The following is a 27,993-nucleotide window of genomic DNA, read 5'->3' on the forward strand; positions in this document are numbered from 1 at the left end:
ATATTTAAATGTACATTTTCTGTCAGTCACCTAAAATAATGACCAAAAAGGCATATTTGAAGTTGAATATCTGTAGTAGTTATAAAGTATATGTAAAGCTTAAAGCTTTCATCTGTTAAACTTAAAACAATAAATATGAACTTCCCAAGAAACAAAATATTCAACTATTTACAAATTATTTTAGTTGAATTCCCTGAAAAGTATGTTTGAATGTAGCTACCAGCACACAAATTAAAGCACAAAACCTAGACCAAAACTAAAGTTATTGATAGAAAAAAAAAAAATTCTCAATATAACTATAACTTAGACTCACATTGGCCCAAATTGCAATCCCACACTAAATCTGCATGTAAGCTACATACAAACAAAGTACCAGCACAATTCCTCCATCCAAACTAAAGCTATTGAGCGAAAACATTTGTTCAACTTTAATTAATATATATAGTAGACACAGAGAAATGTAGGTGATGCGCTGGAATTTTCTATAAACAAGAGGGCCATGATGGCCCTGAATTGCTCACCTGACTAACCACATACAATCCCAACCCAGATTTCATCAAGATAAACATTCTGACCAAATTTCATAAAGATTGAATGGAAACTGTGACCTCTATTGTCTACACAAGGTTTTTCTATTATTTGACCTAGTGACCTAGTTTTTGACCCCAGGTGACCCAAATACTATCCCAACCCAGATTACATCAAGATAAACATTCTGATCAAATTTTATAAAGATTGGACGAAAACTGTGACCTCTATTGTCTATACAAGGTTTTTCTATTATTTGACCTAGTGACCTAGTTTTTGACCTAGTGACCAAGTTTTTGACCCCAGATGACCCAAATACAATCCTAACCCAGATTTCATCAAGATAAACATTCTGACCAAATTTCATAAAGATTGGATAAAAACTGTGACCTCTTCTGTTTACAAAAACAAATTGTTGACAGTTTTTCTATTATTTGACCTAATGACCTAGTTTTTGACCTCAGATGACCCAAATACAATCCCAACCCAGATTTCATCAAGATAAACATTCTGACCAAATTTCATAAAGATTGGATGAAAACTGTGACCTCTACTGTCTACACAAGGTTTTTTCTATTATTTGACCTAGTTTTTGACCTAGTGACCTAGTTTTTGACCCCAGATAACCCAAATACAATCCCAACCCAGATTTCATCAAGATAAACATTCTGACTAAATTTCATAAAGATTGGATGAAAACTGTGACCTCTACTGTCTACACTAGGTTTTTCTATTATTTGACCTAGTTTTTGACCTAGTTTTTTACCTAGTTTTCGACCCCAGATGACCCAAATACAATCCCAACCCAGATTTCATCAACATAAACATTCTGACCAAATTTCATAAAGATTGAATGAAAACTGCGACCTCTATTGTCTACACATGGTTTTTCTATTATTTGACCTAGTTTTTTTACCCCAGATGACCCAAATACAATCCCAACCCAGATTTCATCAATATAAACATTCTGACAAAATTTCATAAAAATTGGATGAAAACTGTGACCTCTACTGTCTACACAAACAAATTGTTGACGGACGCACGCACGCACATACGGACGCTGGACATCACATGGTCACATAAGCTCACCATGTCACTTCGTGACAGGTGAGCTAAAAAACATAATTATGCTTAATTGCAGGTCAGATTTATGGACCTTGGTTATTGAACTTGCATAATGATCCCTAAGCCATTGTGTGAAGTTTAAATTTAACATTTTTAGTAGTTGCAGAGATATGTACTTGTTGCATGCAATCTTCAACCTAAAATTCAATTTGATCTCAAACCATAACCTGACTTTTAAAACAACACAAAGGGGGATAATCCAGCTAAATTTATAAGTCTTAGTCAATTAATGTTCATAAAGACCATGAACACTTTAGTAACTTTTTATTTCAACATCTGGAATAAATATAGAGATAAGAGTTATTTGAATGCAAGTACAAAAAGAAGCATAATTTAACTGAATTGCAGTGTCATTGAGCTCGGTCAGTGACCTCCCCAATGACCCCGAACAAAAGTCTTAAGTTTTTATTGAATACATTTAGAAGAAACAATTATATGGAGACATTGCATGTGTATGTTAACCCAATTTCAAACTACCAGAGGTTACATTTAGAGTTATTGAACTTCTTCAGTGACCTATGAAAATGACACCCAACACATGTGTGAAGGTTCAATCAAATGCCTGTCGTAGAAACAGTAAATTGGAGACGTTGCACATTTACATTAAACAGACGCCAACATTTTGGTGAGTATAGCTTAGACTATTCGGTGAATAGTCGGGCTTAAAACCTGATGTGTAAGGTGATAAATATATGTCGATCTACATCATGATAAATTAAATAGATATTAAGCTGGTTTTGACTAATGGCTGAAATGTTATACTCTTTGGTTAAAATGTAATAAAGTGATTGATATTTTACAGCATTTGGGAAACTGTTGGTAATGCACTAATTATAGTCAGATATGCAAATACTGTACACACATCCAGAAGAAGTGTAAATCCGAGTATACAAGTACAGAATGCCATAAAGAGGATAATCAGAACCTTTTTATACTAGAAAACTCATACATTATTACTAATTATTACGATACATTTCAATTCCAATTTTCAACAAGCAAATTCGTTGAATTGATATCCCCCGCCAAATTAATTTTGCTTTCGGATTGGTGCAGATCTCTTAATATATGGTATAATCATACACAATTATAGTGTAGGGTACTTGTTTTGTATAATGATACACAATTATAGTGTAGGGTACTTGTTTTGTATAATGATACACAATTATAGTGTAGGGTACTTGTTTTGTATAATGATACACAATTATAATGTAGGGTACTTGTTTTGTATAATGATACACAATTATAGTGTAGGGTACTTGTTTTGTATAATGATACACAATTATAGTGTAGGGTACTTGTTTTGTATCATGATACACAATTATAGTGTAGGGTACTTGTTTTGTATAATGATACACAATTATAGTGTAGGGTACTTGTTTTGTATAATGATACACAATTATAGTGTAGGGTACTTGTTTTGTATAATGATACACAATTATAGTGTAGGGAAACTTTTTTATGAATTGCAATTATCCTCATCTATACACCCATGAAGTTTCATGTTGAAATGTTATCTGAGATATAGCCCTGAAAAATTACATCAAATAAAAACAAAGGGCAATAACTCTTATTTAAGAAAGTGTATGGCTTAAGCCCGGTTATGGTTCTTGTGCATGGCAATTCCCTTTTTTATATCTATACACCTACGAAATTTCAAGTTGATATCTTATATAGTTTCTGAGATAAAGCCCTAAAATGTTTTATGACCGACAAATGGACTGATGGACAAAGCCAATTCTATATTCCTCTGCCCGGGTATAAAAACCAGTTTCTTTTCTTTTTTTAACCACTATAAAAAAACATGCAAGAAATGCACTCATTGCTTATCATTCTATAATTTTGGCTAACATAGAACAAACATGGAAATGCTCTAATAAGCGTTTTGATTATTTCTCGCCTATCAGTCTTGAAGCAACAAAAGCTCTCACACACGTATTATTGACAAAGAAACTTGCATTAAAACAGAGAAAACATCGACATTATTTTTAGGTACTAAATTAAATGTGCATAAATATAGGACTATAAAAAAGCAAAACACTTGACTTGGGTAGTTTATGAGTGGCTCTTCTTTTGTAAGGGTGCTTAACAAAGAAATAAGCCATATTTCTGTTTAAATTTTTAAATTAAAATGCAAAATGAGACTCAAAACTTTGCTTATCATTTGCCATCGTTCTTTTAGATGTAAAGATTTCCATGAACTGTGTCTTTCATGAGATTTCGAGGCATCTGATCAACATTGTTGTGTAGTAACAAGTCATTCATGGAATTAAATGTACATTGGGAGATACACTAACTCTAAACCTTTGATCAATGTCATTTCTCCTAGAGTATTTACAAGAATCTGAGTCAGAGAGCTTCCATGGAAGATTGACCAAAACCATGAAGGAGTTTTAAAGGCATGAATAATCTTTATTGTTCACTGGAAATAAAAAATTAAGGTTTTACAACTGTAGTATAACATATTGATTTTCTGTTCTTCGTAGGCATTTTTCACAAATTTATGGTATTCTGCATCAAAAATTGATTTACTTAACAAGTAAGAATTCTCAGATATTCAAAATTGCCAACCCTAAATTCACAAAATTACACAAAGTTCATAACAGTTGTAAAACCTTGAAAAATAGATAGATACACCTCTTTGCAAATTTTTGTATAAGTAGATTACACAATATGTATAAAGAACAGGACAGTCAGAGCAATTGCGACTATTTGCTAAAACTGCAACCCCAATATAATTGACAGTGTGTCACATGCCTATTTCACCACTACAAACATGCTCTAGTCAAGTGTGCGAGTCAATTAACAAAATGCAGTTTCTGCATCCCTCACAAAAGACCCAAAGACTCCTGTACCGTTTGATGTAGATCTTGTTCTGCAGGTAGTCTTGGAAGAGGATGTCCATTTCCCGCTCGCGTTTCTCCACCTCTTTCTCCTCCTCAGTTTTTGGACACTGGCAGGGGCACGTGTCCGTGTTATTGGTGTTGTTATCTCCCCCTGCCCCCGTGGCCTTGACCTCCTCGATCTCATCATCCTCCTCCAGCTTCACATTGTATGGAGTCAGCGCTAAAAGTCACAATGTTGTATATTGGTTTGTTCAATTAACTGTTCAGTTTCAGAGGAAAGTTTTGTCCCTGATTAGCCTGTGTGGATTGTACAGGCTAATCTGTGATGACACTTTACGCACTTGCGTACAGAGTCAGCGCTGAAGGTAACACACAATGTGGTATGAGCCTTGCTCCTGAAAATAGGGATTAAATGCATGTTTGTAGAGTGTCATCCTTATAAGCCTATGCAGTCCGCACAGGCTAATGAGGAAAGACACTTTTCACATGTATGGTATTTTTGGTATAAAGGTAGTATCTTCTTAGAAAATATCTATTAAGGTGGTAAGTGTCATCCCTTATTAGCATGTGCAGACTGCATAGGCTTATCTGAGAGGCATTTTACACACATTCACTATGTGTTCCCATAGCAAGTCTCATATCAATTGGTTTAGACAACTCTACAAAGATTAGGATATTGTCAGCAGTCAGAGCCTTAAGTAACACACAATTTTGTGTATCAGTCGGTTTAACCCTTTACCACATAGATAAGCATTTTGACCTGTTTGTTGTCCCTTAGAAATAAATTTAATTTAAATACATTTCTTATTAGATTTTGGTTTAAAAGGCTCCATATCCAACCCTTAGTTTACTGATAAGCATAAAACCTGAACAGCCTGCGAGTGTGAGTTACTCGCAGGCTGTTCTGATTTTATGCTGGTTGCATATAGCCATTTTCACATTGCTTCTAATTGAAACAGAATTTAAACAAATCTACAGAGGTTAGAAAACAGTACTTAGTCACCAGCACTTAAACAAACAATGTTTTACATCATACGGTTAGAAAGCTGTTTAAAGCTCATGAAATTGTACAGTGTCAGCACTGAAAAAACACAGAATGTTGTTTATTGGTCAGCAAAATTTCTTTTAACCATTAATAATACCAAAACTTCCCAATAAAACACACACAAAACAGATACTTTATAAATAAAATTCATTACTGCCACTAAAACTATAACAAACAACTCAATGAAATACTGCGAAATACATGGCTAAAAGTGAGGAAGGTTGAAAAAGCCTGGAAAAAAAACCTGGGTTCCAGGGGGCAAAAACTAAGTCCAAAAATTAATATTAGAATTTAGAATGAGCGTGAAAAAATGATAACATATCTTATACACCACATTGCATTTTTTATACAGCTGCAGACCATTTCTTGTTTCTTGTCTTCATAAGCTTCATTAGCTTCAAAGCTTACCTTTTACCCAAAACAAATATTTAAAGATAAAAATTCAAAGAATTCAAATCAGAACCAATTAATGGAAACTTTACACATATCACAATGTCTATTTATAAAAACACAATGATATTGTTTGGTGAAGACACACATCACTTTATGCATTGTTGGAACACATTTCACTATACACTTTAAACACACCCTGATGATAGAAACTTGATTGATAATTAATTATGGAAAACAAATATCACTACAATTACACTTAATAGCAGCGCATCCGTTACCTTTTAAAAGTTGGAAGTCCTGACTTCCCAGCCTAAAATTTTGGACGTCTCAGACATACATTTTGAAGTCCTACTTTTATTTTAGAAGTTTAGTATAGGTACATGTTCCAAGTCTATCCATTACCCTATAATCCAGTATTATTATGATTTCTATTTTCAAAACCAAAATACGGCCAATACTGACGTCCGCCATTTTACGCAAGTGAATATAAAAATTGAATTGTGGGATAGGGGAATTCCCACTGAACATGCGTTAATCATGTGACGCGATTTGAGCGCATAGAGCACGGTTCATATTTAGTAATGATGACAAATCAAAGAGTGAATTTAAAATGTTACATGTAACTCCTTTCAGAAAAGTTTGCCTAAGTGAAAGCGAATTTTGGAGAATAAAAACACGTCTTTCTTTAAATTTTACGGAGTACACCTCATTCCGAATCGCGATATAACTTGTCAGGTCATTCATGCACGTAGACCAATATATATGTATAGTTTGGCAATCTCAAAACACGTTATTTAACTATTTATTGCATTATGTGTTACGGCCATTGATATAACAAAATACATTATTGAATTTTAGTATTTTCAAATGCGTAAAATTAACGTGTTATCCGAAATAATTTCCAGATTTTATTATTCACGGAAAGTTAAGAACATTCTAGCAACAAATAAACATTTCTCGTGTATTTCGTGTACAAATGGAAATCATGCGAAAATTAGACTTCATGTACAACATCACGTCATTCTTCATCGGGGAAAGCGTGGACTTAAATATTTTAGTGCTGAATAAAAGCTTCGTAGAGCAGGGGTCGCTTATATTATTGTATACAGATGCACGTTGGGTCGGTGTGTATTCGGCTGCCTGAGCCCTGATTGGCTGATGCGCTTACCAAGAAGAATTTGATTGACAGATGGAAAAAACAATATTGGCCACTCGCTGAGAACTTCATTGAAAACAGTAGCTCTAAGGCGGAGTTAACAGTCTGAATAACCTGATTTACTGTTGACATTTGTATGTGCTGTGTTTTAGTAAATAGAGTACATATGGGTAATTGGATGTCCAAGGGACTTCCACCATTTGCATAATGGACGTATGGGTGCAAGTGGAGGAGTTAATTATCACTTAACTGTTAAACTGGCCCCTTTCGTGGCCATGGCTATCAATTCCAGTTCGCACACATGTAATACATGTAGATACGCATCTTTTTAAATATTCTTTAGATTTCGGTTTCGATTGGAAATATTCGCAGACCACCTACCCATACCCAACCCCCCCCCCCCCCCCCCCCCCCCCCCAACTTTCTCATCAATTCTGGACGAATTGAGAGATTGACCTCCGGGGCTTAAAAAAAGCCGGAACTTCATGAAAAAACCAGAACACTTTTAGCCATGGAAATATGAGAACAAACCCAATAAATCAAACCCTTAAATCAAGACATACGTTGTGTACAGTAGTCCCGAAGTTCATAGGTAGTCTCATTGAGGGTACGCATGGTCCAGTACACCTGGTAGTGTGTGATGTTGCCCCGGGCCTGGCTTGGCGGGTCCCAGGTGATGTCCAGCTCGCCCGGGCGTGTCGCCTGGATCTGCAGGTTGGTTGGGCTTGAGGGCACTGAAATGGTTGAATGGAAAATGTTACACCCTGAATCAATTTCACATGCAGAGAAAATACTAGGGAACTAAAGAGTAAATGATCAACTTAACGTAACACCTGGCATGAACAACATAAATAACGATAACAAGGGCGCATGTACTTTCTTTTTTGCCACCTCTTTCTCATCACGGTATGAGCTTAAACCTATAACTATGATGGAGTAATCTATTGTAATGAATAGAACAAACAAATAGAAAAAATATTTTTCCTGGGTTAATTGAACAAACACTTGTCAAGCAAATGTCAAGCAAATGCATTAGCTTTATGTGAACACCTAAAGAGCAATTTTTTGCAAAGAAGATATTTCCTTTAAAAGAAAAAAAGTCATAAAAGTAGAAAGTGTCGTCCCTGATAAGCCTGTGTAGACTACACAGGCTAATCTTGTTAGACTCTTTATGTACATGCACTCAGCTTTGGTTTCCCACAGCACGGCTCTATCTATGACATGATTGCATACCCGATGCGCTGGTCCTGAAGTAGAGAATGTCGCTGATAGCCCCCTGTACTGCCTTGGTGACCGTGATGGCCTCGATGTAGGCGGCATACTGCGTCCACGGCTGTAGGTTGGTAATGTACAGGAGTAGCTCCCTGCAAGGATTGTTTTCTGTACAGATCTCCTTTGTCTGCCACCTGAAGGAAACACTTGACAGTTTCATAGTGAGTTGTTCATGAACAACTATCCCAATAGGGACGAGTATTGTTAAAATGAATTAATTATGAAAGCAGGAGTAATGGTTGTTATGCGCAGCAATTCCTCTAGTTGAGATCTACCTAAATATAAAGTTTAAAACTCTTTGAATTTTGTAATTTTGAAGATATGCTGTGGGCAAAATTGAAGTATACAAACTAATAAAAGGCAATCACTCAAAAATATGGAAGCATTTCTTTTCATGATATTTTTCCATCAGTCTTAAATACAATTTAAACATCACTAAATATCTTCAGTCCAGCAAATGTATGCATTAAACAAGAGCACCGCATAACGGGTGCCATCGCTCGGCTGCGTGTGCAGTTTTGAATTAAAGAAAGATTGTGAGATTTTTTTGATTTTTTTTTTCGAGGTCACAGTGACCTTGACTTTTGACCTAGTGACCCCAAAAATGGGTGTGGCGTGTAGAACTCATCAAGGTGCACCTACATATGAAGTTTCAAAGTTGTAGGTGGAAGCACTTTGATTTTAGAGACAAATGGCAAGGTTTTAACTTTAAGCACCACGCGGACGGCAGACAGCGGACGGCAGACGGTGGACGCCCAGCTGGCTATGACAATACCTCGGGTTTTCTCTGAAAACCGCCGAGCTAAAAATCGTGTTACTTACACATCATTGGAACATGCATCTCTGTTCTTGTAGATGGAAATGTTCTGTGATTCACTGAGAAAAAGAAACATTGAACTTAACGACACTGACAAGACAAAAGATTATGATGCACACAACTTTGAAACTGATCGTTAACTATAAGAGCAACAACACACTTTTCTGAGACAGACCAAGCAATAAAACACTAGGGCTTAATCACATTTTACTGGCCTCTGCAAATATTAACGACCAAACTAAAGTGGCCTCGTTACTGAAATAAACATCTTTTTAGAGTAAAAATGAAAAGAGACAGTAATTTCTAACCCCATCATATCTTACTACCTTGTGACCCAATTTAAGCATGCACTTTGTAATATATCCAATCAAGAGATGCATAAAGCGAATCTAGAATTTCACATGGTGGGTATGTTTAGGCTAAAGCAAAACCCAGTAGTTATCTGCTTGAGAATATCCGGACAGACAGAAATAAAGACAGATGGACAGACATCCATGGTGATCCCAGTATATTCCCTTAACTCATATCTACCAGCATGTGGAGAGGTTTCTCAGGCTGCAGAAATTTCGGACGGCTTATGAAACACGCCCCCGGGATCTGTCGAACCCACCTCCCCCAATTTTTTTTACTAATTTATGTGAATCTCAGAAATGACCCCCGGGAAACCCGATCCGCGGATATGCTGTAAAATCATACCCCTGTATTAATCAGTACATTAACTATAAGGGCTGGCTACTAATCTTTCGACCACAGTGGGTAAGGGTAACCATGTACTTACGCTATTTTCCAGTTGACTGAGTAGCCAATGAGATGCCTGTCGTCTGTGGTGTTCAGCCTGGTGTAATGGAGGAACGCCATGTGGGGCGTGGCAAAAGCCATTGTCAAATCCAGCTTCTTGATATCACCTGTACACACAGAATCAAGGGCTTATTGAAGGGTTTGACCAGTTGACCTGAGGGCAAGTTACTTTCAACATCTACCTACCCCAAGAAAGACGGTTTCACAAAAAGTCAATGCCTGTTAATATTGAATGATAATTGACTAGTTGACAGATTACCTACTTTTTAAAGAAGACCACTTGCTGTCAGTAATATAAACCTGCACTGCAAATGAAAATCTGTTTAAAAAAACTGAATGGCTGCCAACCGAGCCTGTTCACAAAACAGGTAAGCCCGGATTGTTTAGCTTCGACCTAAACTTGTGAACAAGATATTAAAGGATTAGGCTCATAATTGACTTCACTCAAATCTAAAGAAAGTATTGCTATGAACGCCTCAATAAAAAATGTTCTAGTCTTACAGCAAATTATAAGAATCACTTTTCTACATCAAATATCAAAACTGAAATACATTGTTCGCCACAAATTGGATAACAAAATCAAAGTGAATTGCAAAGCAGGTTGAAAACTGCTAAACATCTCCACCATAAAGCCATGCAATGAATAACATACATGGAACATCATCTCCATTGGTTTCCCTAGTGCCTGGTTCCAGATTGTCTTCCTGGCCAACTGCTCTGGCAAACTGTGCGATTTTGTTGTAACAGAGCTTGTGGTTGTTCTGGAAGTGGATGGTGCCGTTGCCCAGGGTGAGGTTGGCGGCAACATCCTCAAGGAACAACTCTTGCAGGTTGGAGTTGTCGTAGATGTACAGTATGTACCTGCAGTGGACAGGGCCAGAGATATAGAGGCCTTGTGAAATGTGAGTGGTAATCGTTAGAAGTTATATGGTAATATGTACCTGCAGTGGACAGGGACAGAGATATAGAGGCCTTGTGAAATGTGTGTGGTAATCGTTAGAAGTAATATGGTAATTCGGCAATCGGCAGACAGGTGTAATAGACTATTAGCATCATAAAACTAATTATTTAATTACCACTCTTTACTTCAGATTCGGTAAATATGCGGTAGAAAGATAATAGTGGTCAGCTAAGAAATAAATATTTACGGGTATTGTCAGTTTTTTTGTTTTATTTGCTAATCTCTTTATATGACTTAGCGTCCAGTCGCTATTTTGTAGGCAGACGACGATATTAACTGTGTATTCGAAGTATACAGTGTCTGCGCATGGATGACCCAATATTATCCGATAGCTCCTCCCGTTCTCACGTTTCATTCAACAACGTCATTTCATGTGTAAGCGAGCTCAAGTTTGATTGGCCAGCTACCATGCGAAATTCAATAACAATAAGGTCAAGCGATGTCTCATAATCGGGTACAGACCGGGTTTTGTTTACTGTTCGAATTGCAAACACTTTCATCAAAACAAAGAGACAAATATAGACAAGGGACAAAATTGTCACAAAACCAGGTTTTCATTGTGAAAAAAAATCTGATAAAGGGAGACAACTCAAACTGAACTTTTGAAATGAACAAACAAAATAACCCCCTTTGTAAGTTTGTTTTAAAATAAATCTATTTTTAGTCGTGGCGACCTTGACATTGGAGATATTGACGTGATTCTTTCGTGCGACACACCGTCCCATGATGGTGAACAAATGTGCCAAATGATTTTAAAATCTCATAATAAATGACATAGTTATAGCCCAGACACTATGTTAGCGTTTCCGTTCGCCAAAATCGCCAAAGGCGATTGAATCTTTCAGCTGGCGATTAAAGTTTAAAATGTTAATGAAAATGGCGATTGCAAAAAAACCCTGATATTTCTCTTTAAGTATATAATATTCCCTACTTTTAAAGAGAACTCGGCACCGATTTCCACATGTAATCGCCATAAAAGCTCCAGGTGGTAATAGATAGTCCATTGATAAGAGATAACCGGATGCTCGTATCTTATTTTCAAGCCACATAACACAGTCGTGTATGCTGACAGATGCATCACGGGAAATTTTCGGGTAACTTTCCAGTCGCCAAACTGTGATATTTAACGTCCAATCGGTTACGAGAATGTTTATGGCGGCGGAGTTATATAGCGATTATTATTTTTGATTGACGTCGGTCACAGAGTAAGCGTTTATCGCAGGTTTATTAACAATGAATCACAGTTGTAGCATTAAAACGTGATATAAAACCTGTAAATAAAGCAATACATTAAAGGCGGTTTCGGGCATCATCATCACACCTATTTACCGTACTGTAAACAATCATTAATTATGAGAAGTTAATTGCAATTGTTGAGCAGTGTAAAATTACTTACGGCGAGTAAGTTGTGAAAAACAAAACCCGTTAATAATTTGATGCGGTAACAAATTCAATCCAGTGCATGTATATTTTATCATGTCAATTTGTATAACTGATTTACACCGTTTTTCTACAGCCACGTGATAATAACTATTCACTATGCATTAATACCGGTATGCCATGTAAAACCCGTGTTATAAGAAAGAGGGCAAACTTATTGCTGTCGTCTGCCATGACAAGTTCTACGCATGCAAAGCAAGACCCACCCAATCAAAGACCGGGGCATATCTGAAAGTTCTAACATTGTATACCGTTTGTGCAAGTGCATGAAAATAAATATAAATGAAAAATAAAAAACAACATGAAATTATTTGATTTCAGGTAACAAATAATTTATTTAAATGTGACTTCATTGATAATTTAATACAGTCATTGTTGATACCTATAGATTCATGATAAATTAATGTCGTTCATTGAGCAAATAAGGTTATAATGTGGGTCGTTATCGTAGTGCTGAAATTTGGCTTCAAATTTTTTTTCCTTAGCGCCAACCTAGAGACAAGCTCATTTATGGCTATTTTTTACCTTTGAACTCAAAGTGTGACCTTGACCTTGGAGATATTGGCGTAATTTTTTCGCGCGACACACCGTCTAATGATGGTTAACAAATGTGCCAAATGATTTTAAAATCTCACAATGAACGACAAAGTTATGGCCCGGACAAGCTTGTTCCGCCCGCCCGCCAGCCAGCCAGCCAGCCAGCCAGCCAGCCCGCCCGCATTCGCCAATCTAATAACCAGTTTTTTCCTTCGGAAAACCTGGTTAAAAACCAGTCCGATATAAATGGCGGATGTTTTCAATGAAATTTTACTAGATTTTTCGCATTTTCACAAATAAGATTTTTATTGAGCCAAATTCTCGATATTTTCGCAAATGACTCAAATGGCGAACGACAGCGCGAGCCCTGTTGCACCCCTTTGATGTAATGGTGTAGTTCAAAATGGCTGCCTCGAAGTGAATAACAGCGATTAAGTTGAAAATTTGTACAGGAAAAATTTTGTTCTGCTCTAAACTCGTATATTATACGCATCCACTACTTGAAGAAAAAATCGGCAGGTAAAAACGTGCGTATTATTTTTGTAGATTTACCGTATTTACAAATTACAATTTATAAAAAGCATTGAAAATTAACCCAGAGCATAACAATACGCATAGAAAATCTCGGTTCTTATTGTCAAACAAATAAACTGAATAACCAATGAAATAGTTAATGTTAAAAAAATGCAGAGTAGAGTGAACTCATACTTGTCTCTATAGAGTTTCTTTCCACTGATCTTGGAGAGGCTTTTGAAGAAGTGCAGTGACAGTGGGGCCTCAGAATGCGTGATACTGATAAAGTCTGTGACCTCCTGAATGTGTGCCAGACTGCGCTCCAACTCTTCACCGATGTTACCTGCAGAGAAGTACAGACCGTCCATTGTACACAGAACACACATATTGCTTTTCAATTATAACCACTGACCCTTCAGGCAAAAGTCTAGCACTTTATCCCTTTGCATGCTGGGAAATTTGTTGTCTGCTAAATTCTGCTTAATTTCTAAAATTAGCATATTCTTTGATATTTTTTTTCAAAGAATACTATCAGAATAGCAAACAGTTTGGATCCTGATGAGACGCCACGTTTTGTGGCGTCTCATCTGGATCCAAACTGTTTGCAAAGGCCTTAAAAATTCGGTTCCGACGCTGAAAGGGTTAACCACTCCGCCATCCATGCTCATACAGAGATTGATGTATTTTATACATTATATAAGTCATCCTTGTAATGTCACAAAATTTAATTGATATTTTAGAGCATAATTAATGTTCAGTATTACTGTTCCCTCGCGAATATCATAACTACAACTTAAATTTGTAAAACCTGACAATTTTTTTTTTCAATTTTGTCAAATTACCAAAACGTGAAAAGGTCCCTTTAATGCCTCCCGCTCCATAAAGCATACATATATGTCAGAAAATATTGTAAATATACGCTTATAGGAAACAACAGTTAATAAGATGCACCTAAACATACTTACTGCCACTAAGGAAGTTGATGAACAGCGGACCTTGAATGATATTACACTCCCTGAGCTGCTGGGCTGCGGTGATTGTGTCTATGTAGCGTCCATTTTCGCACACTGAAATACACACTCATACATTTACACACAAGACCATAATACAACACACAATTTACAGTTGACAATGGGATAAATTTCCCGATCTAGATACACATTTTGAAACGTTTGTAGTCCCTTAGAAAATCAAATTAAATTAAAAGATTATTTTTATAAGATTCAAGTTTGAACCCAAATTAGAATGGTGATGCGTACTTCACTGTTTTAGATGTAGTTGAAAATATTCAACAGGAAATGAAATTAAAGACACATCAAATATTTATTTGAACAAGAGCTGTGTTTGTGAAACACAATGCCCCCTACTGCGCTTTGAAGCTGCATGGCAGCTCTTTTAGAAACAAGGTTATATTTTTAATGTAGAGGTCAAAGTGACCTTGACCTTTGACCTAGTAACCTCAAACCATGTTTGATAGTAGATCTCAATGAGATGTTTGCACATGTGAAGTTTAAAGAACATAGACCCAAGAGTTTTCATTTTGTGAGCAAGGTTAAAGTTTTGGGCAGACACACACATTCAATGACAGACGGACAGACAGACAGACAGACAGACAGACAGACAGACAGACAGACAGACAGACAGACAGACAGACAGACAGACAGACAGACAGACAGACAGACAGACAGACAGACAGACAGACAGACAGACAGACAGACAGACAGACAGACAGACAGACAGACAGACAGACAGACAGACAGACAGACAGACAGACAGACAGACAGACAGACAGACAGACAGACAGACAGACAGACAGACAGACAGACAGACAGAAGACAGACAGACAGACAGACGGACAGGCGGGCTAAAAAAATATATCCCCTGTTTATTCGATCTGGGGGCATAAAAATGAAAGCCTGGATACCAACATTGCCTAAAAATATATATATTATTTTGAACTTTTCTATTTCATACTATTTGTGGTAGTCCCATTAACTCTAAACAGAGGTGTTCAAGAGAACATCATTGAATAGAAAGTATCTCACAACATGGCAACTATTCTGACTTACTATGTCTGGTAAATCAGCTTTTTTGTTTACTTAAACTGCTTATAATGCCTATAACCAATCTATAACTTTTTCTAAAAAATTGTTAAGGCTTATTCTTTAATGATAATTCATTTTGTAGGAAAGTTCTTATTACACCCACACAACAATTCATGGAAAATGTGAATAAGCAATTAAAATAAATATCTATCATTTTGTGTCCATAAAAAAGCTGTGAGCTCTGATTTGTATGAAGATTTTAATTTAAGTGTATTATTCAGTGCTATGTGTCATTATTCGTATCTAACTTCAATATTACACGACTGAGCACAGGTTGGAAATTAAGCAAACTAAGTGAAAAACAACATAAATATGTAAAGCATGATGCAGACACTGGGCTTTTGAAGTGTACATTGCCAAAGGCATTGTACACAGTCGAAACTGACCTAACGGCCACCTGAATTTACCGGTCACCTGCAGACAACGGTCAGTCTGGAATCCCCCGACGAAAAACACTCTATATTACACCTGAATTTAACGGCCACCTGTCCATAACGGCCAACGGCCACTATATTCAACTCCGAAATTCATGTTTGAACTGAAATCAACGGTCACGCGTCAGTCGTCTCGAGTCGCGAAAATTTAAAAAAAATGCACATCATTTGTCCGTCTATTTTGCGGTTAAAGCGTTTGATAGCGGTAATTTCCTTTGATATTATAAAAGCGGCCCGCTGGGAGTAAACAAATAATAAGGTGTTGAGAAGGTTTGTTTTCCGGGGATAATTGTGGGAGTTTCTTCAACAGAAAACATTTCAGAGTTTTTGACATGTTTAAAGTAATAATCGCTTATTATATGACCGCTAATTAGTACATTGTACTTTAAACATTGAGTATCGATTTTAAAATAACATTTTCGGATCATTCTTTAAAAGAGCTTTCTAGCGTTCACAACACTTTTAAAAGCAATCGGAATAATAAATCACGGAATAACAATGAGTGGTAAACTTAAGTTCCTCACATTAGAGGAGCGAGTCAAGTGTTTGAAACTATTTGCATCTGGAAAAAAGTTCACGTGTAATAGCAAGTGAGCTCTGTGTTAGACGTACGCAAGTATAGAGTGTGCTTAAGCGTAAGCGAGAAATTATGGAGAAGTATGAATCGAATACAAATGTGAGTTTGAAGCGTTGTATTTTGTATGAGATTGTTGAATGAAAATGCTTTTTGTGTGATGTTTGCGTACGAATAAATTTTAACAAACGTTTTGCGTCTTTTTCTTTTAATTAGAACGGTACAATATCACCGTACTATCGGTTTATGAAAGCAATCCCCTTTTTAAACTTGTACGGACGTGACGTCAACGGCACTTCACAAGTTTTATTAACTGAATGATCGAGATGCATGAGTAAACAATTACACTAGCGTTGATAAATTCATTGCTTTAGTTTAATAACAATATGAAATTAAATCAATCTATAAGATGTTATTATGTATTATTCAATGTAAGTAAATTCTGTTATCATGCTTAGTTAACACTGTATGCAAACGACTGGGTGGGGTAACAAGGTAGCACTACTACCAACTGACAAACCATCATAAAATTGTGATCCGAATTCAACGGTCACCTGTGGACAACGGTCACTTTGGCCATTTCCCTTGACTGACCGCTGAATTCAGGTTTGACTGTATGCTGAAACACCTAAATAAAGCCATTATAGCGAGATAAATACAATAGTGTCCTCTTTATTGTCTATTTTATGGGCCTTTTTTCTTGATTCAATCTGCTGACATATATCTGTGATGTGACAGGTGAAGTATCACTATCACTAGTGTCAGGTGACCCAATACAGTAGACACAATATAACTTCCTATCCCTAGTATAACTTCCTATCCCTCTCATATTACAAACATGAAATACACAACACGCATCTCAAGTTTCAACATTTGTGTCCTGTTTGCCTCTGTTTGCAACCAAATCATATAGTTGAATGCATCACAGCTTTAGTGTCAAACTGATATTTTGCAAGGGGGTTCTGACTACAACCATATCCTTCCAATAATAAAAATGACCTTCAATAATAACAATGACCTTTAATCATAGCAATAACCTTTAACCCTTTGCATGCTGGGAAATTTGTCTTCTGCTAAAATGTCGTCTGCTGAATTTCTAAAATTAGCATTTTCTTCGAATTTTTTCAAAGAATTCTATCAGAATAGCAAACAGTTTGGATCCTGATGAGACGCCACGTTCTGTGGCGTCTCATCTGGATCCAAACTGTTTGCAAAGGCCTTCAAAATTCGGTTCCCGCACTGTAAGGATTAAGGCTTGATACAAAATATTGGACAAAAGGACTTTCATCTTTCATCACAGTCTTAAATGTCTCAAAGATGATCCTAAGATTTAATGATGACAAGAGGGCCATAATGGAATTGGTGCACAGGTGAGCTAAAAACGGATAACAGAGGGCTCTAAAAACAAACCTGATGATTGTTATCGCTGGCTTATAGCTTTCTATTGTGATGTTTTAGCACATGTAGTTTAGTGTTTGCACTTAATTTTACTCTAAAAACACACACTTAATCTCAACCTGAACATTACCCTAAAAAGTTGTTGTTTTTTTTTTACTTCATAAGAGAACTTGGTTTCTTCAAACGTTTGTTATACTAGTGCTTAACAATTAATTAAAATCATTATTCAAGAGTTGTCCAAATATTAGAACATACACCTGTATCGAACATTTTAAAATTCATACATTTTACAGTTATTTAAACACAGTGTTTACTTCAAACAATGATCCATTGTTGCATGCCTACAAATGTTATGCAAGAATAGAGTAATTGGAAACAAATCGTCATCTCACCCTTGAAAATGAATGTATGGATTGCTCGTATCCACCCGACACTTATGTAACTGCACCCCTCAAAACACAAGGGTAATCAAAAGAATCAAAATATTTGAGAACATGAAACTCAAGATTATTTAATGCAGTGGAAAGGAAATTAGCTTCGCCCTGGGAAAACCCTGTTAAATAAATGTGCATATAGTATCGCCCCATATTAGGAATTGCAGCTTGCACAGGGTATCAAGGACAACATTTTTCACTTTAATTTTTTTTTTTAAACGAAGTCTCTTCTTAACGAAAAATCCAGTCTAGGCAGAAAAAGGTTGTCCCTGGTTAGCCTTCACAGCTTGGCTTATCTAGGACAATATGCATGTGCATTAAGTCTTCACAGCTAGGCTTATCTAGGACAATATGAACATGCATTAAGCCTTCACAGCTAGGCTTATCTAGGACATTATGCACATGCATTAAGCCTCATTTTCCCTGAGACCAGCTTAATTATACTATGAATTGATCAGAAACAATTTTCACTCTTAGTGTGACAAGAAACTTGACCTTTGACCTAGTGACCCCAATTACAATAGGGGCCATCTACTGGCAAATGCCAATGCACATAGGATGAATCAAGCCAATTGGTCAATCTGTTCATAAGTCATTGATTGGAAACAATTTTCACTCTTTGTGTGACAGTGACCTTGACCTTTGACCTAGTGACCCCAATTTCAATAGGTGTCATCTTCTGGCGAAGGCCAATACACATGGGATGTATTAAGCCAATTGGTCAATCCGTTCACAATTTATTGATCAGAAACAAATAGGTCTGTGGACATCCAGCAAAACAATATTACCCTCTTCTTCCAACATGGGTATAAAAATATATATAAATCCAAAATTCAATTCAAAAATTCAAACCTTTGGGGCAGCGTCCAGTGCACTGCTGGCACTTCTGCGGATTCAGAGGGTCTACAACAAAGTCTGGCGGGCAGTCAGCGGCACACTCGCCAGGGGTCGTTCTGTCCGGGAAAGGGACCAGTTTGAGGCAGTTCCTCATGGGACCATTCTCCTCCAGCTGACACTGGGTCGTGCTGTAGTCCTTGAAGTTCAGGCACTCATGGTCCAGCAGACAGCGATGCTTGCGGTACTGCAAATGGACGGCATAGGGCAGTCAGTATGTGCATGATTTCTGCGTAGAAATTAACAATGCTATGGGCAAACAGGGCCTTATGCATGTGAATAAAATACTTTCCCAGAATAGGTTTTGCCAATGACACTTTCAAGATTTTTTCTTGTACAGGAAGTTCATTTTTAATAAAAATCCAGCACACAGATAAAGTTTCATTCGTGATTAGCCTCAGCAGATTTGTAAAGCAGGTTTCATACCAATAGTAATAAATATGTCTAAATCTACCTGTGCATAATTGTTAAAAGTCAAATATAGAAGATAAACAGACAAACATGTCACAAGTCTATATCTACACATGGCAAATCATTCCAAAGCTGAAATCTTAGACATCAGATTTATTTCACATTTACACCAGAGTTTTTTTTCATGTGATCATTCCCCTAACAGATAGTGTAAAAAACATGCTACGTGACCAGAAGATCTTGCTGCTTTTATTGACAAATAACGTTCCGAAGAATAACGTCATGCACTCAATATAAACACACTATTTTTTCTCTGGGCAAGCAACAATGAGGTTTCCCGGGAAATTATTGGAAAGTACAAAACATTGTTTAGTAAAAACCATCCTTATTGTAAAAATGTTACAGGGAACAAAACGCACATCATTCAAATCTTTTTCCATAAGTTGCATCTATTAAAGTAAACTGATCATATAAAAGTAAGAAATAACGGAAATTATGGTATAAAGGATACTTATAACTTAAGACAAATATAGAAGCCCTGAAGAATTTCCACTAAATCTCACTAGCTAAGATAAACGGCTTAGAAAACATTGTAACATTTACTAGCTCAAGTTTATGTTGAGAAGCTAAAACCATTTGAACACATACTATTTAGAGGCATCTTTCACTAAACTATTACTATCTGAAGGCAAACTATGTAGAAGAGTATTTTACTAAGCGTTTATTATCTAGAGACATACTATGTATAAGTGTATTTTACTAGGCTATTACTTTCTGAAGAAATACTATGTTGAAGTGCATTTTACTAGGCTATAACTATCTGAAGACATACTATGTAGAAGTGTATTTTACTAGGCTATTACTATCTTGAGAAATACTATGTAGAAGTGCATTTAACTAGGATATTACTATCTGAAGACAAACTATGTAGAAGTGCATTTTACAAAGTTTTTAATATCTAAAGACATACCATGTATTAGTGCATTTTACAAGTTTTAATATCTAAAGACATACAATGCATAAGTGTATTTTACAAGGCTATTACTATATTTAAACATACTATGTAGAAGTGTATTTAAGTAATCTATTACCATCTGAAGACATACTATGTAAGAGTGTATTTTAAGCTATGTTGAAGGGTATATTACTACGTTATTACTATATGAAGACTTACTATGTAGGTGCCTGCGGAACATTTCTGTTTGCACTGGGGGAAGCCCTCGCTGTTTCGCTCCATCACGTCCCTGCAAGTGGTGCATTGCGTAGGTTCTGGTCCTGTGCATCCGCCCAGGCAGTAGTTGTTGCAGCACTGTTCACCATTGCAGAAACCCGAGGGGCACACGGAACAGGCTGCAAGGCAGAGTGATACATTTCTTATGGTCAATTGTATGGGTATACTGGTTAATTGCATCAATTAATTATCAACAAGACTATTGCCAAGCAATATATGTCCCCTACTGGCTCCACCATCGTCAGAATTTTTTACATTTTTTATATTTGTTGCCATAGCAACCATTATTTTTGACGTAGGAACAAAATGAAGTTATGCGCATAATGTCCATATTGCCATCTATCCATGTCTCAAGTTTCATGAAAAAATATTAAGAACTTTTAAAGTTATTGCAGGATCCAGACAAAAACACCATTTTCAGCAGTATTTCAAGTCTATTTGTTGCCATTACAACCAGAATTTTTGACGTAGGAACAAAATGAAATGACATGCATAATGTCCATATAGCCATCTATCCATGTTTCAAGTTTCATGAAAAAATATGAAGAACTTTTAATTAGAGTTATTGCAGGATCCAGAAAAAACACCATTTTCAGCAGTATTTCTAGTCTATTTGTTGCCATAACAACCAGAATTGTTGACGTAGGAACAAAATGAAATGACGTGCATAATGTCCATATTGCCATCTATCCATGTTTCAAGTTTCATGAAGAAATATTAAGAACTTTTAAAGTTATCGCAGGATCCAGAAAAAACCACCATTTTCAGCAGTATTTCCAGTCTTTTTGTCGCCATAGCAACCAGAATTTTTGGCGTAGGAACAAAATAAAATTACTTGCATAATGTCCATATTGCCATCTATCCATGTTTTAAGTTTCATGAAAAAATATGAAGAACTTTTAAAGTTATCGCAGGATCCAGAAAAAACATCATTTTCAGCAGTATTTCTAGTCTATTTGTTGCCATAGCAACGGGAGTTTTTTTACGTAGGAACAAAATGAAGTGACCTGCATAATGTCCATATTGCCATCTATCCATGTTTCAAGTTTCATGAAAAAAATATTAAGAACTTTTAAAGTTATCGCAGGATCCAGAAAAAACACCATTTTCAGCAGTATTTCTAGTCTATTTGTTGCCATAGCAACCATAATTCTTGACGTAGGAACAAAATGAAATGACGTGCAAAATGTCAATATTGCCTTCTATCCATGTTCCAAGTTTCATGAAAAAATATTAAGAACTTTTAAAGTTATCGCAGGATCCAGAAAAGTGTGACTGACTGACAGAGACAGACAGACAGACAGACAGACAGACAGAGCGCAAACCATAGAGTCCCCTCCGGTGAAACCGGTAGGGGACTAATAAAGAAATTATTTTCAGCTGCACACTGAGAAAGTCAGGGATGTAAGAATGTGCTAAAAGCCACTGGCTCTGCAGGGATAAAAGCTCATTAAATCAAGTAGCCCTTATGAAACAAGCCCACCTTACTGGTACATTATCAAAGTGCAGACAAACTAAAAAGATGAATGCTCTAATCAGTAAAGTATTTTGGAAATAAAACTTGTCCAAAGCAAAATAAAAGATGCTAACATGGTTGCTGACATGAAAGTTTACACCTGAAAGTGTTTTGTTTGTTTTGTTTTTTATAATGATAGTTACTGGGAAGTTTGGCAAACACCTCATGGTGGGGGCAATGGTCTACCCTACGCCCTAACTGGATTCAACAAAAGTCTTCATTATTTAATAGATCAATAATCCATAATAACTATGTTCGCAAGAATCTATCTACCAAAACATAGGAAATCAGCTGAGAAAAAAGAGAATTAAAAACCCTGATTATTACCATAGAAATCACTTTGACCATCACACTTTGACTGTGTTAAAACATAGAAAATTCTTTAAAGTTAACCCTACAGTAAAACATTATTTGTTTGTTTCAACTATATTTTCAAACAAATTTTTTTTTTGCAGAAACTTGGATTGGTTATTATTGGTGTAATTAAACAGACAAAAAGACAAAGCAAATGTATGCCCATGTAGATATATTACCCAAAAACTGAAAATCTAAAATAAGTTGTGTAACAATGGTATACCATTATGCACTGGTTTATCTTTCTTTACTATCAGAAAATAAGTATTTATTTTACATGTATTAAAATTGTTTGACAAATATCAATACGATACATGTTAACTTAGAGAAGAAATTGTATTACAATAATGGCTTCATTCAAACAAGCAAATTCGTAGAATTGATATCCCCCGCAACATATGCTTTGTTTGAGGATGGGTGCAAATCTGACGGATGAACATACTGACAGATGGACGGATGGAGGACAATAACTCAAAACTAAGACAGAGGAAGTGACGGACGGACAGCCGGACAACGCCAAAACAATATCCCTCCGCCTCTGGTGGGGGATATATACTCATACCAAGTTTCAATTAAATCCGCCAAAGCACTTCCAAGATATGGCTCTCCGGACACAAAAGTGACGGACGGACGGACAGCCGGACGGACAGCCGAACAACGCCAATACAATATCCCTCCGCCTCTGGCGGGGGATATATACTCATACCAAATTTCAATGAAATCCGCCAAAGCACTTCCAAGATATGGCTCCGGACACAAAAGTGCCTATAGTAAAAAGAATTTTTTCAAGATACAAAGGGCCATAACTCTGTTTTAACAGATGGTATACAATGCCATTTGGCGTGCATCATCCTCTTATGCATATATATACTCATAGCAAGTTTCAATGAAATCCGCCAAAGCACTTCCAAGATATGGCTCCGGACACAAAAGTGCCTATAGTAAAAAGCATTTTTTCAAGATACAAAGGGCCATAACTCTGTTTTTAACAGATGGTGTACAATGCCATTTGGCGTGCATCATCCTCTTATGCATATATATACTCATACCAAGTTTCAATGAAATCCACCAAAGCACTTCCAAGATATGGCTCCGGACACAAAAGTGCCGGACGGATGGACGGACGGACAGCCGGACGGACAAACGGACAACGCCAAAACAATATCCCTCCGCCTCTGGCGGGGGATAATTATGTATTTTAGGAATTTTTTTTTTTTATCACCAGCGATGCTGTAAGAAAATGGCCCATGTTGTACTGATCATAAGTAATATAATCCCTTATATTGGTATGTACTTATAACAGGGTGCAGGATCTCGTGACTTTATGGGGTTCCCAGTTCAATGTTAATAGATGTAAACACACAGATAAGTGGTGCTTTTTTTCAAATAACTTTTTAGAACAATTTTCCTTAAGAATTTCAATAAGTGCATACGAGACAGCTTTTTATACTGCTTATCACAATGTGAACAAGATGTGTTTGCGAAACGCTATGTCCCCGTATATGACGTTTGACCTTGAAGGATGACCTTGACCTTGACCCTTCACCACTCAAAATGTGCAGCTCCATGAGATACACATGCATGTCAAATATAAAATTGTAAGCTTCAATATTGCAGAAGTGACATTACATGAGCAATTTTGACCCATATATTTGACCTTGAATGATGACCTTGACCTTTCACCACTCAAAATGTGCAGCTCCATGAGATACACATGCATGCCAAATATCAAGTTGCTATCATTCAATATTGCAAAAGTACTCATAAAATGAGCGATTTTGGCCACATATATTTGACCTCTGACCTTGAAGGATGACCTTGACCTTTCACCACTCAAAATGTGCAGCTCCATGAGATACACATGCATGCCAAACATCAAGTTGCTTTCTTTAATATTGCAAAAGTACTCATAAAATGATCGATTTTGGCCACATATATTTGACTTCTGACCTTGAAGGATGACCTTGACCTTTCACCACTCAAAATGTGCAGCTCCATGAGATACATATGCATGCCAAATATCAAGTTGCTATCTTCAATATTGCAAAAGTTATTGCAAATGTTAAAGTTGGCGCAAACCAACAGACCAACAGACAGGGCAAAAACAATATGTCCCCCACTACTATAGTGGGGGACATAATAAAAACATCAGCATTACTTTATTTAATAAGCCTGTGTCCGTGTTCAAAGCTTTGATGTGAACTGCATTGTTATGCTTCACTCAAGGTGAAATTTTGTCACCGATTTCAGACACCACAATTGAAATTATATGTTCAAACACTAAATGTTATGTTCAGTAATTGTGACATTTAAAGCTTGAACATCTGTCTTAACTTTCCAATTTAATGGCAAGTTAATTGAATAAATTATACTATATCAATAAATACACATTTGATAAAGCTCACTGACATTTAAAACAAATGTTAATATACTAACATCCCCAAGCAATGAGCCTAGCATTATTACAGAATGTATTTTGCTCCAGGGCAATCACAATTGAGCCTAGGGGAATTCACCATATTGCAGGCTATCTGATTGTCAACAAGGTTGTTTACCAGCCATCATGTAAAGGAAGATTCTATTTTAAGACACTGATCATCATGTTGTTTTTGCAGTGCATGGAGCCCTCTGGAGACTTCATTAAAAGTATCAACATAATTGGCACATAATTAATTGTTTTTAAGGGATGCAAGCAAAATTAACCCTTTACCACTTAGATATGTGTTTTTACGCATTTGTAGTCCCTTAAAAGTTACATTTGATTAAATACCTTTCTTAGTAGATTCAAGTTTTTAAGGTTTCATCTGCAAACCTTAGATACTGATGAACAGCAAACAGCATAAAACCTGAACAGACTGCGAGTTACTCGCAGGCTGTTCTGGTTTTATGCTGTTTGCACATAGCCATTATCACTTTGCCTCTGAGTGGGAAGGGTTAAAGGCTTTTATTGAAAGTACAAAGCTGTGTGTTGTAAAAAAGGAAATTGGTATCTTAATAAATATTCAAAAATACAACCAATGTTTGAAATAAACCGCTTTCCTATCCAATCATATATAGTTATGCATACATTTGTTTAAATATTTTTGGTTTAATATGTCAAGAGCATTAAATACACAAAGTTGAAGCAAATAATGGAATTATCAAAAGAAAACTTAATTATTTTACAAAGAAATCATGGTAAATCATTTAAAAGGCTCATATTTTTTTTTATGTTTAAATTCATTGAAGCACACTCAAGACAATATAATATGATGTAAAATTGCATGAAATATATTTAACAATTATTTCTCATGAAAATTGATACTTTTTTCTTATGAAATATTCTTCTGTTGTAAATATCAAATAGGAATCAACATAACATATAAGTGCAACATTATATCTTATTTTAAAATAGAATAATTTGTTAAAACTATACAGAAACAGACTATAAATAACTTCTACACGGGTTGTTTCCCTTTACATAAGTACACAGCAGGAGGATTTCTGAATTTGTCATTCATGAAAAATGAACAGTAAACCAGATATTTTCTATACACTGTGTGTGTAGAAGGTAGTCAAGTGTATATGAATTCCTGTTACCAATACAATAATGCATCTCATTTGAGTCCAATGCCTCTTTGAAAGGATGTTAACCTTCTAAAAAAATTGCGAGTCACATCCAGCATTACCTCTGCAGCACAAACACAAAGTTGAATATGCATTTGGCCATAAATGCATTTGGAAACATTATAGACAAGCATTTAACTCTTTACCACTATGATATGTATTTTGACGCATTTGTAGTCCCTTAGAAAGTTACATTTAATTAAATACCTTTCTTACTAAATTCAAGTTTGAAAGGCTTCATCTCCAACCCTTAATTCCTGGTGAGCAGCAAACAGCTGTTTGCTGGATGCAAAAGCCATTTTCACTTCTTGTGTGGGAAAGGGTTAAATTATAGCCAAATATTTAAGTTTTATCAACCGTATTTTTCTACCATATGACATTCAGTTCTTCTTTGCACTATGCATTTCTTTCAAATCATGCATATTGCCTAACAAACATTTCATACTTGACTATTTAATTTAAGAGTCACGTATTTTCAAACCATTCCAAAGCAATTTAACCAGGTCGCTGATGCAAACACATACATTAAACTTCAAAAACTTATACTTACTTTTCTGGCATGCACTTGGCGCTATACCCCAACAAAGCTGGCGGTTTTTCCCATTCACAGGCACCAGTGGGCAACTCTCATGGCACTTGTCCACGCACTCCGACAGCATCTTATTCTGCTTGAACAAATTATCAGTGTGTTGCTTCACGATACGCGTCCAGTCGATGGTCTCAATGTAGCACAAATTCGGGTTCTTGGTGAGCCTGACCGCGCCGCGCGGTACCGACACGAGGCTTGGAAGTCCAAGCTCCTCCAGATCCGGCATCTCAAAGGCCACGATTGCATATCCATAGAGAAGCTGGTCACCTCTAATAACGGCCAAGTTCGGGAATAGGCCACGAAGGGTCTTCAAGCCTTTAGCTCGGAAAAGCAGCAAAAACTCAGTAATTTCGACGAGGTTTGGGAAAGAGTACTTGTTGTAGTCGTCCATGGAATTGGAGTCGATGAGAAGGATGGTAAGGTTTCCTTCGATGACCGTGCAATTCTGGAGGTACTGTAGGTTGACAACACTGTTACGAATGTCCTTGCTGTTGCATACTGAAAACAGAGCAAAAGGGTTTCATAAAATGTTGTCCTCAATGCAATGGTAATTACTTTATTCTGTTTTGCATCTCATTAAAAGTTGTCATATATTGCAAGGCAAGCCAAAGAACTAAAACTGAAGATGTATTGCATAATATGCAATTAATGTTTGAAATTTTAGTAAACAATGGCCTTTAAAAATGTGCAGAACCATTCTCTGAATTCTGTATACACATTTCAGACGCATGTGCCTTGACAAAGGTGTACTTTGAAAGTTCAAACATTTTAATATGAACTTAAATTTTATTATGCATATGATGCATAACTTTAAGGCCTAGTAAATTAATGCTTGAAGATTTAAATACTTCTATGAACTATTACTGAATTATAATTGTGGCTTTTATATGATGATAGAGCATTTTCTTTCTTGTTATTATATTCAGTGACAGTCTTTAAATACTTAATTGTTTGTTGTTCTTGGTTTCTTTACTTTTGTATTCCAAGAATAGTTTGTGAAGCAAGTTGAAGCATATACG

At 36.3% G+C, this 27,993-nt stretch overlaps 1 protein-coding gene across 2 annotated transcripts in view; it reads right to left on the reverse strand.

Annotated features, from left to right (window-relative positions):
- Positions 1 to 27,993, reverse strand: part of LOC127850915 (insulin-like peptide receptor) — a 92,381-nt gene that overhangs the window by 22,842 nt on the left and 41,546 nt on the right. For both annotated transcript variants that reach the window (XM_052384313.1, XM_052384312.1), the window contains exons 12-22: positions 26,936 to 27,472; positions 20,853 to 21,028; positions 19,226 to 19,454; positions 14,394 to 14,495; positions 13,624 to 13,771; positions 10,630 to 10,838; positions 9,958 to 10,084; positions 9,185 to 9,238; positions 8,324 to 8,496; positions 7,654 to 7,824; positions 4,506 to 4,716 (exon numbers count right to left, since the gene is read on the reverse strand). In XM_052384313.1, the coding sequence (XP_052240273.1) occupies positions 4,506 to 4,716; positions 7,654 to 7,824; positions 8,324 to 8,496; positions 9,185 to 9,238; positions 9,958 to 10,084; positions 10,630 to 10,838; positions 13,624 to 13,771; positions 14,394 to 14,495; positions 19,226 to 19,454; positions 20,853 to 21,028; positions 26,936 to 27,472 (2,137 nt within the window). The remainder of the gene's footprint in view (positions 1 to 4,505; positions 4,717 to 7,653; positions 7,825 to 8,323; positions 8,497 to 9,184; positions 9,239 to 9,957; positions 10,085 to 10,629; positions 10,839 to 13,623; positions 13,772 to 14,393; positions 14,496 to 19,225; positions 19,455 to 20,852; positions 21,029 to 26,935; positions 27,473 to 27,993) is intronic.

This window comes from Dreissena polymorpha, chromosome 11 (assembly GCF_020536995.1).
Source record: "Dreissena polymorpha isolate Duluth1 chromosome 11, UMN_Dpol_1.0, whole genome shotgun sequence".
Taxonomy (NCBI): Eukaryota; Metazoa; Mollusca; class Bivalvia; order Myida; family Dreissenidae; genus Dreissena; species Dreissena polymorpha.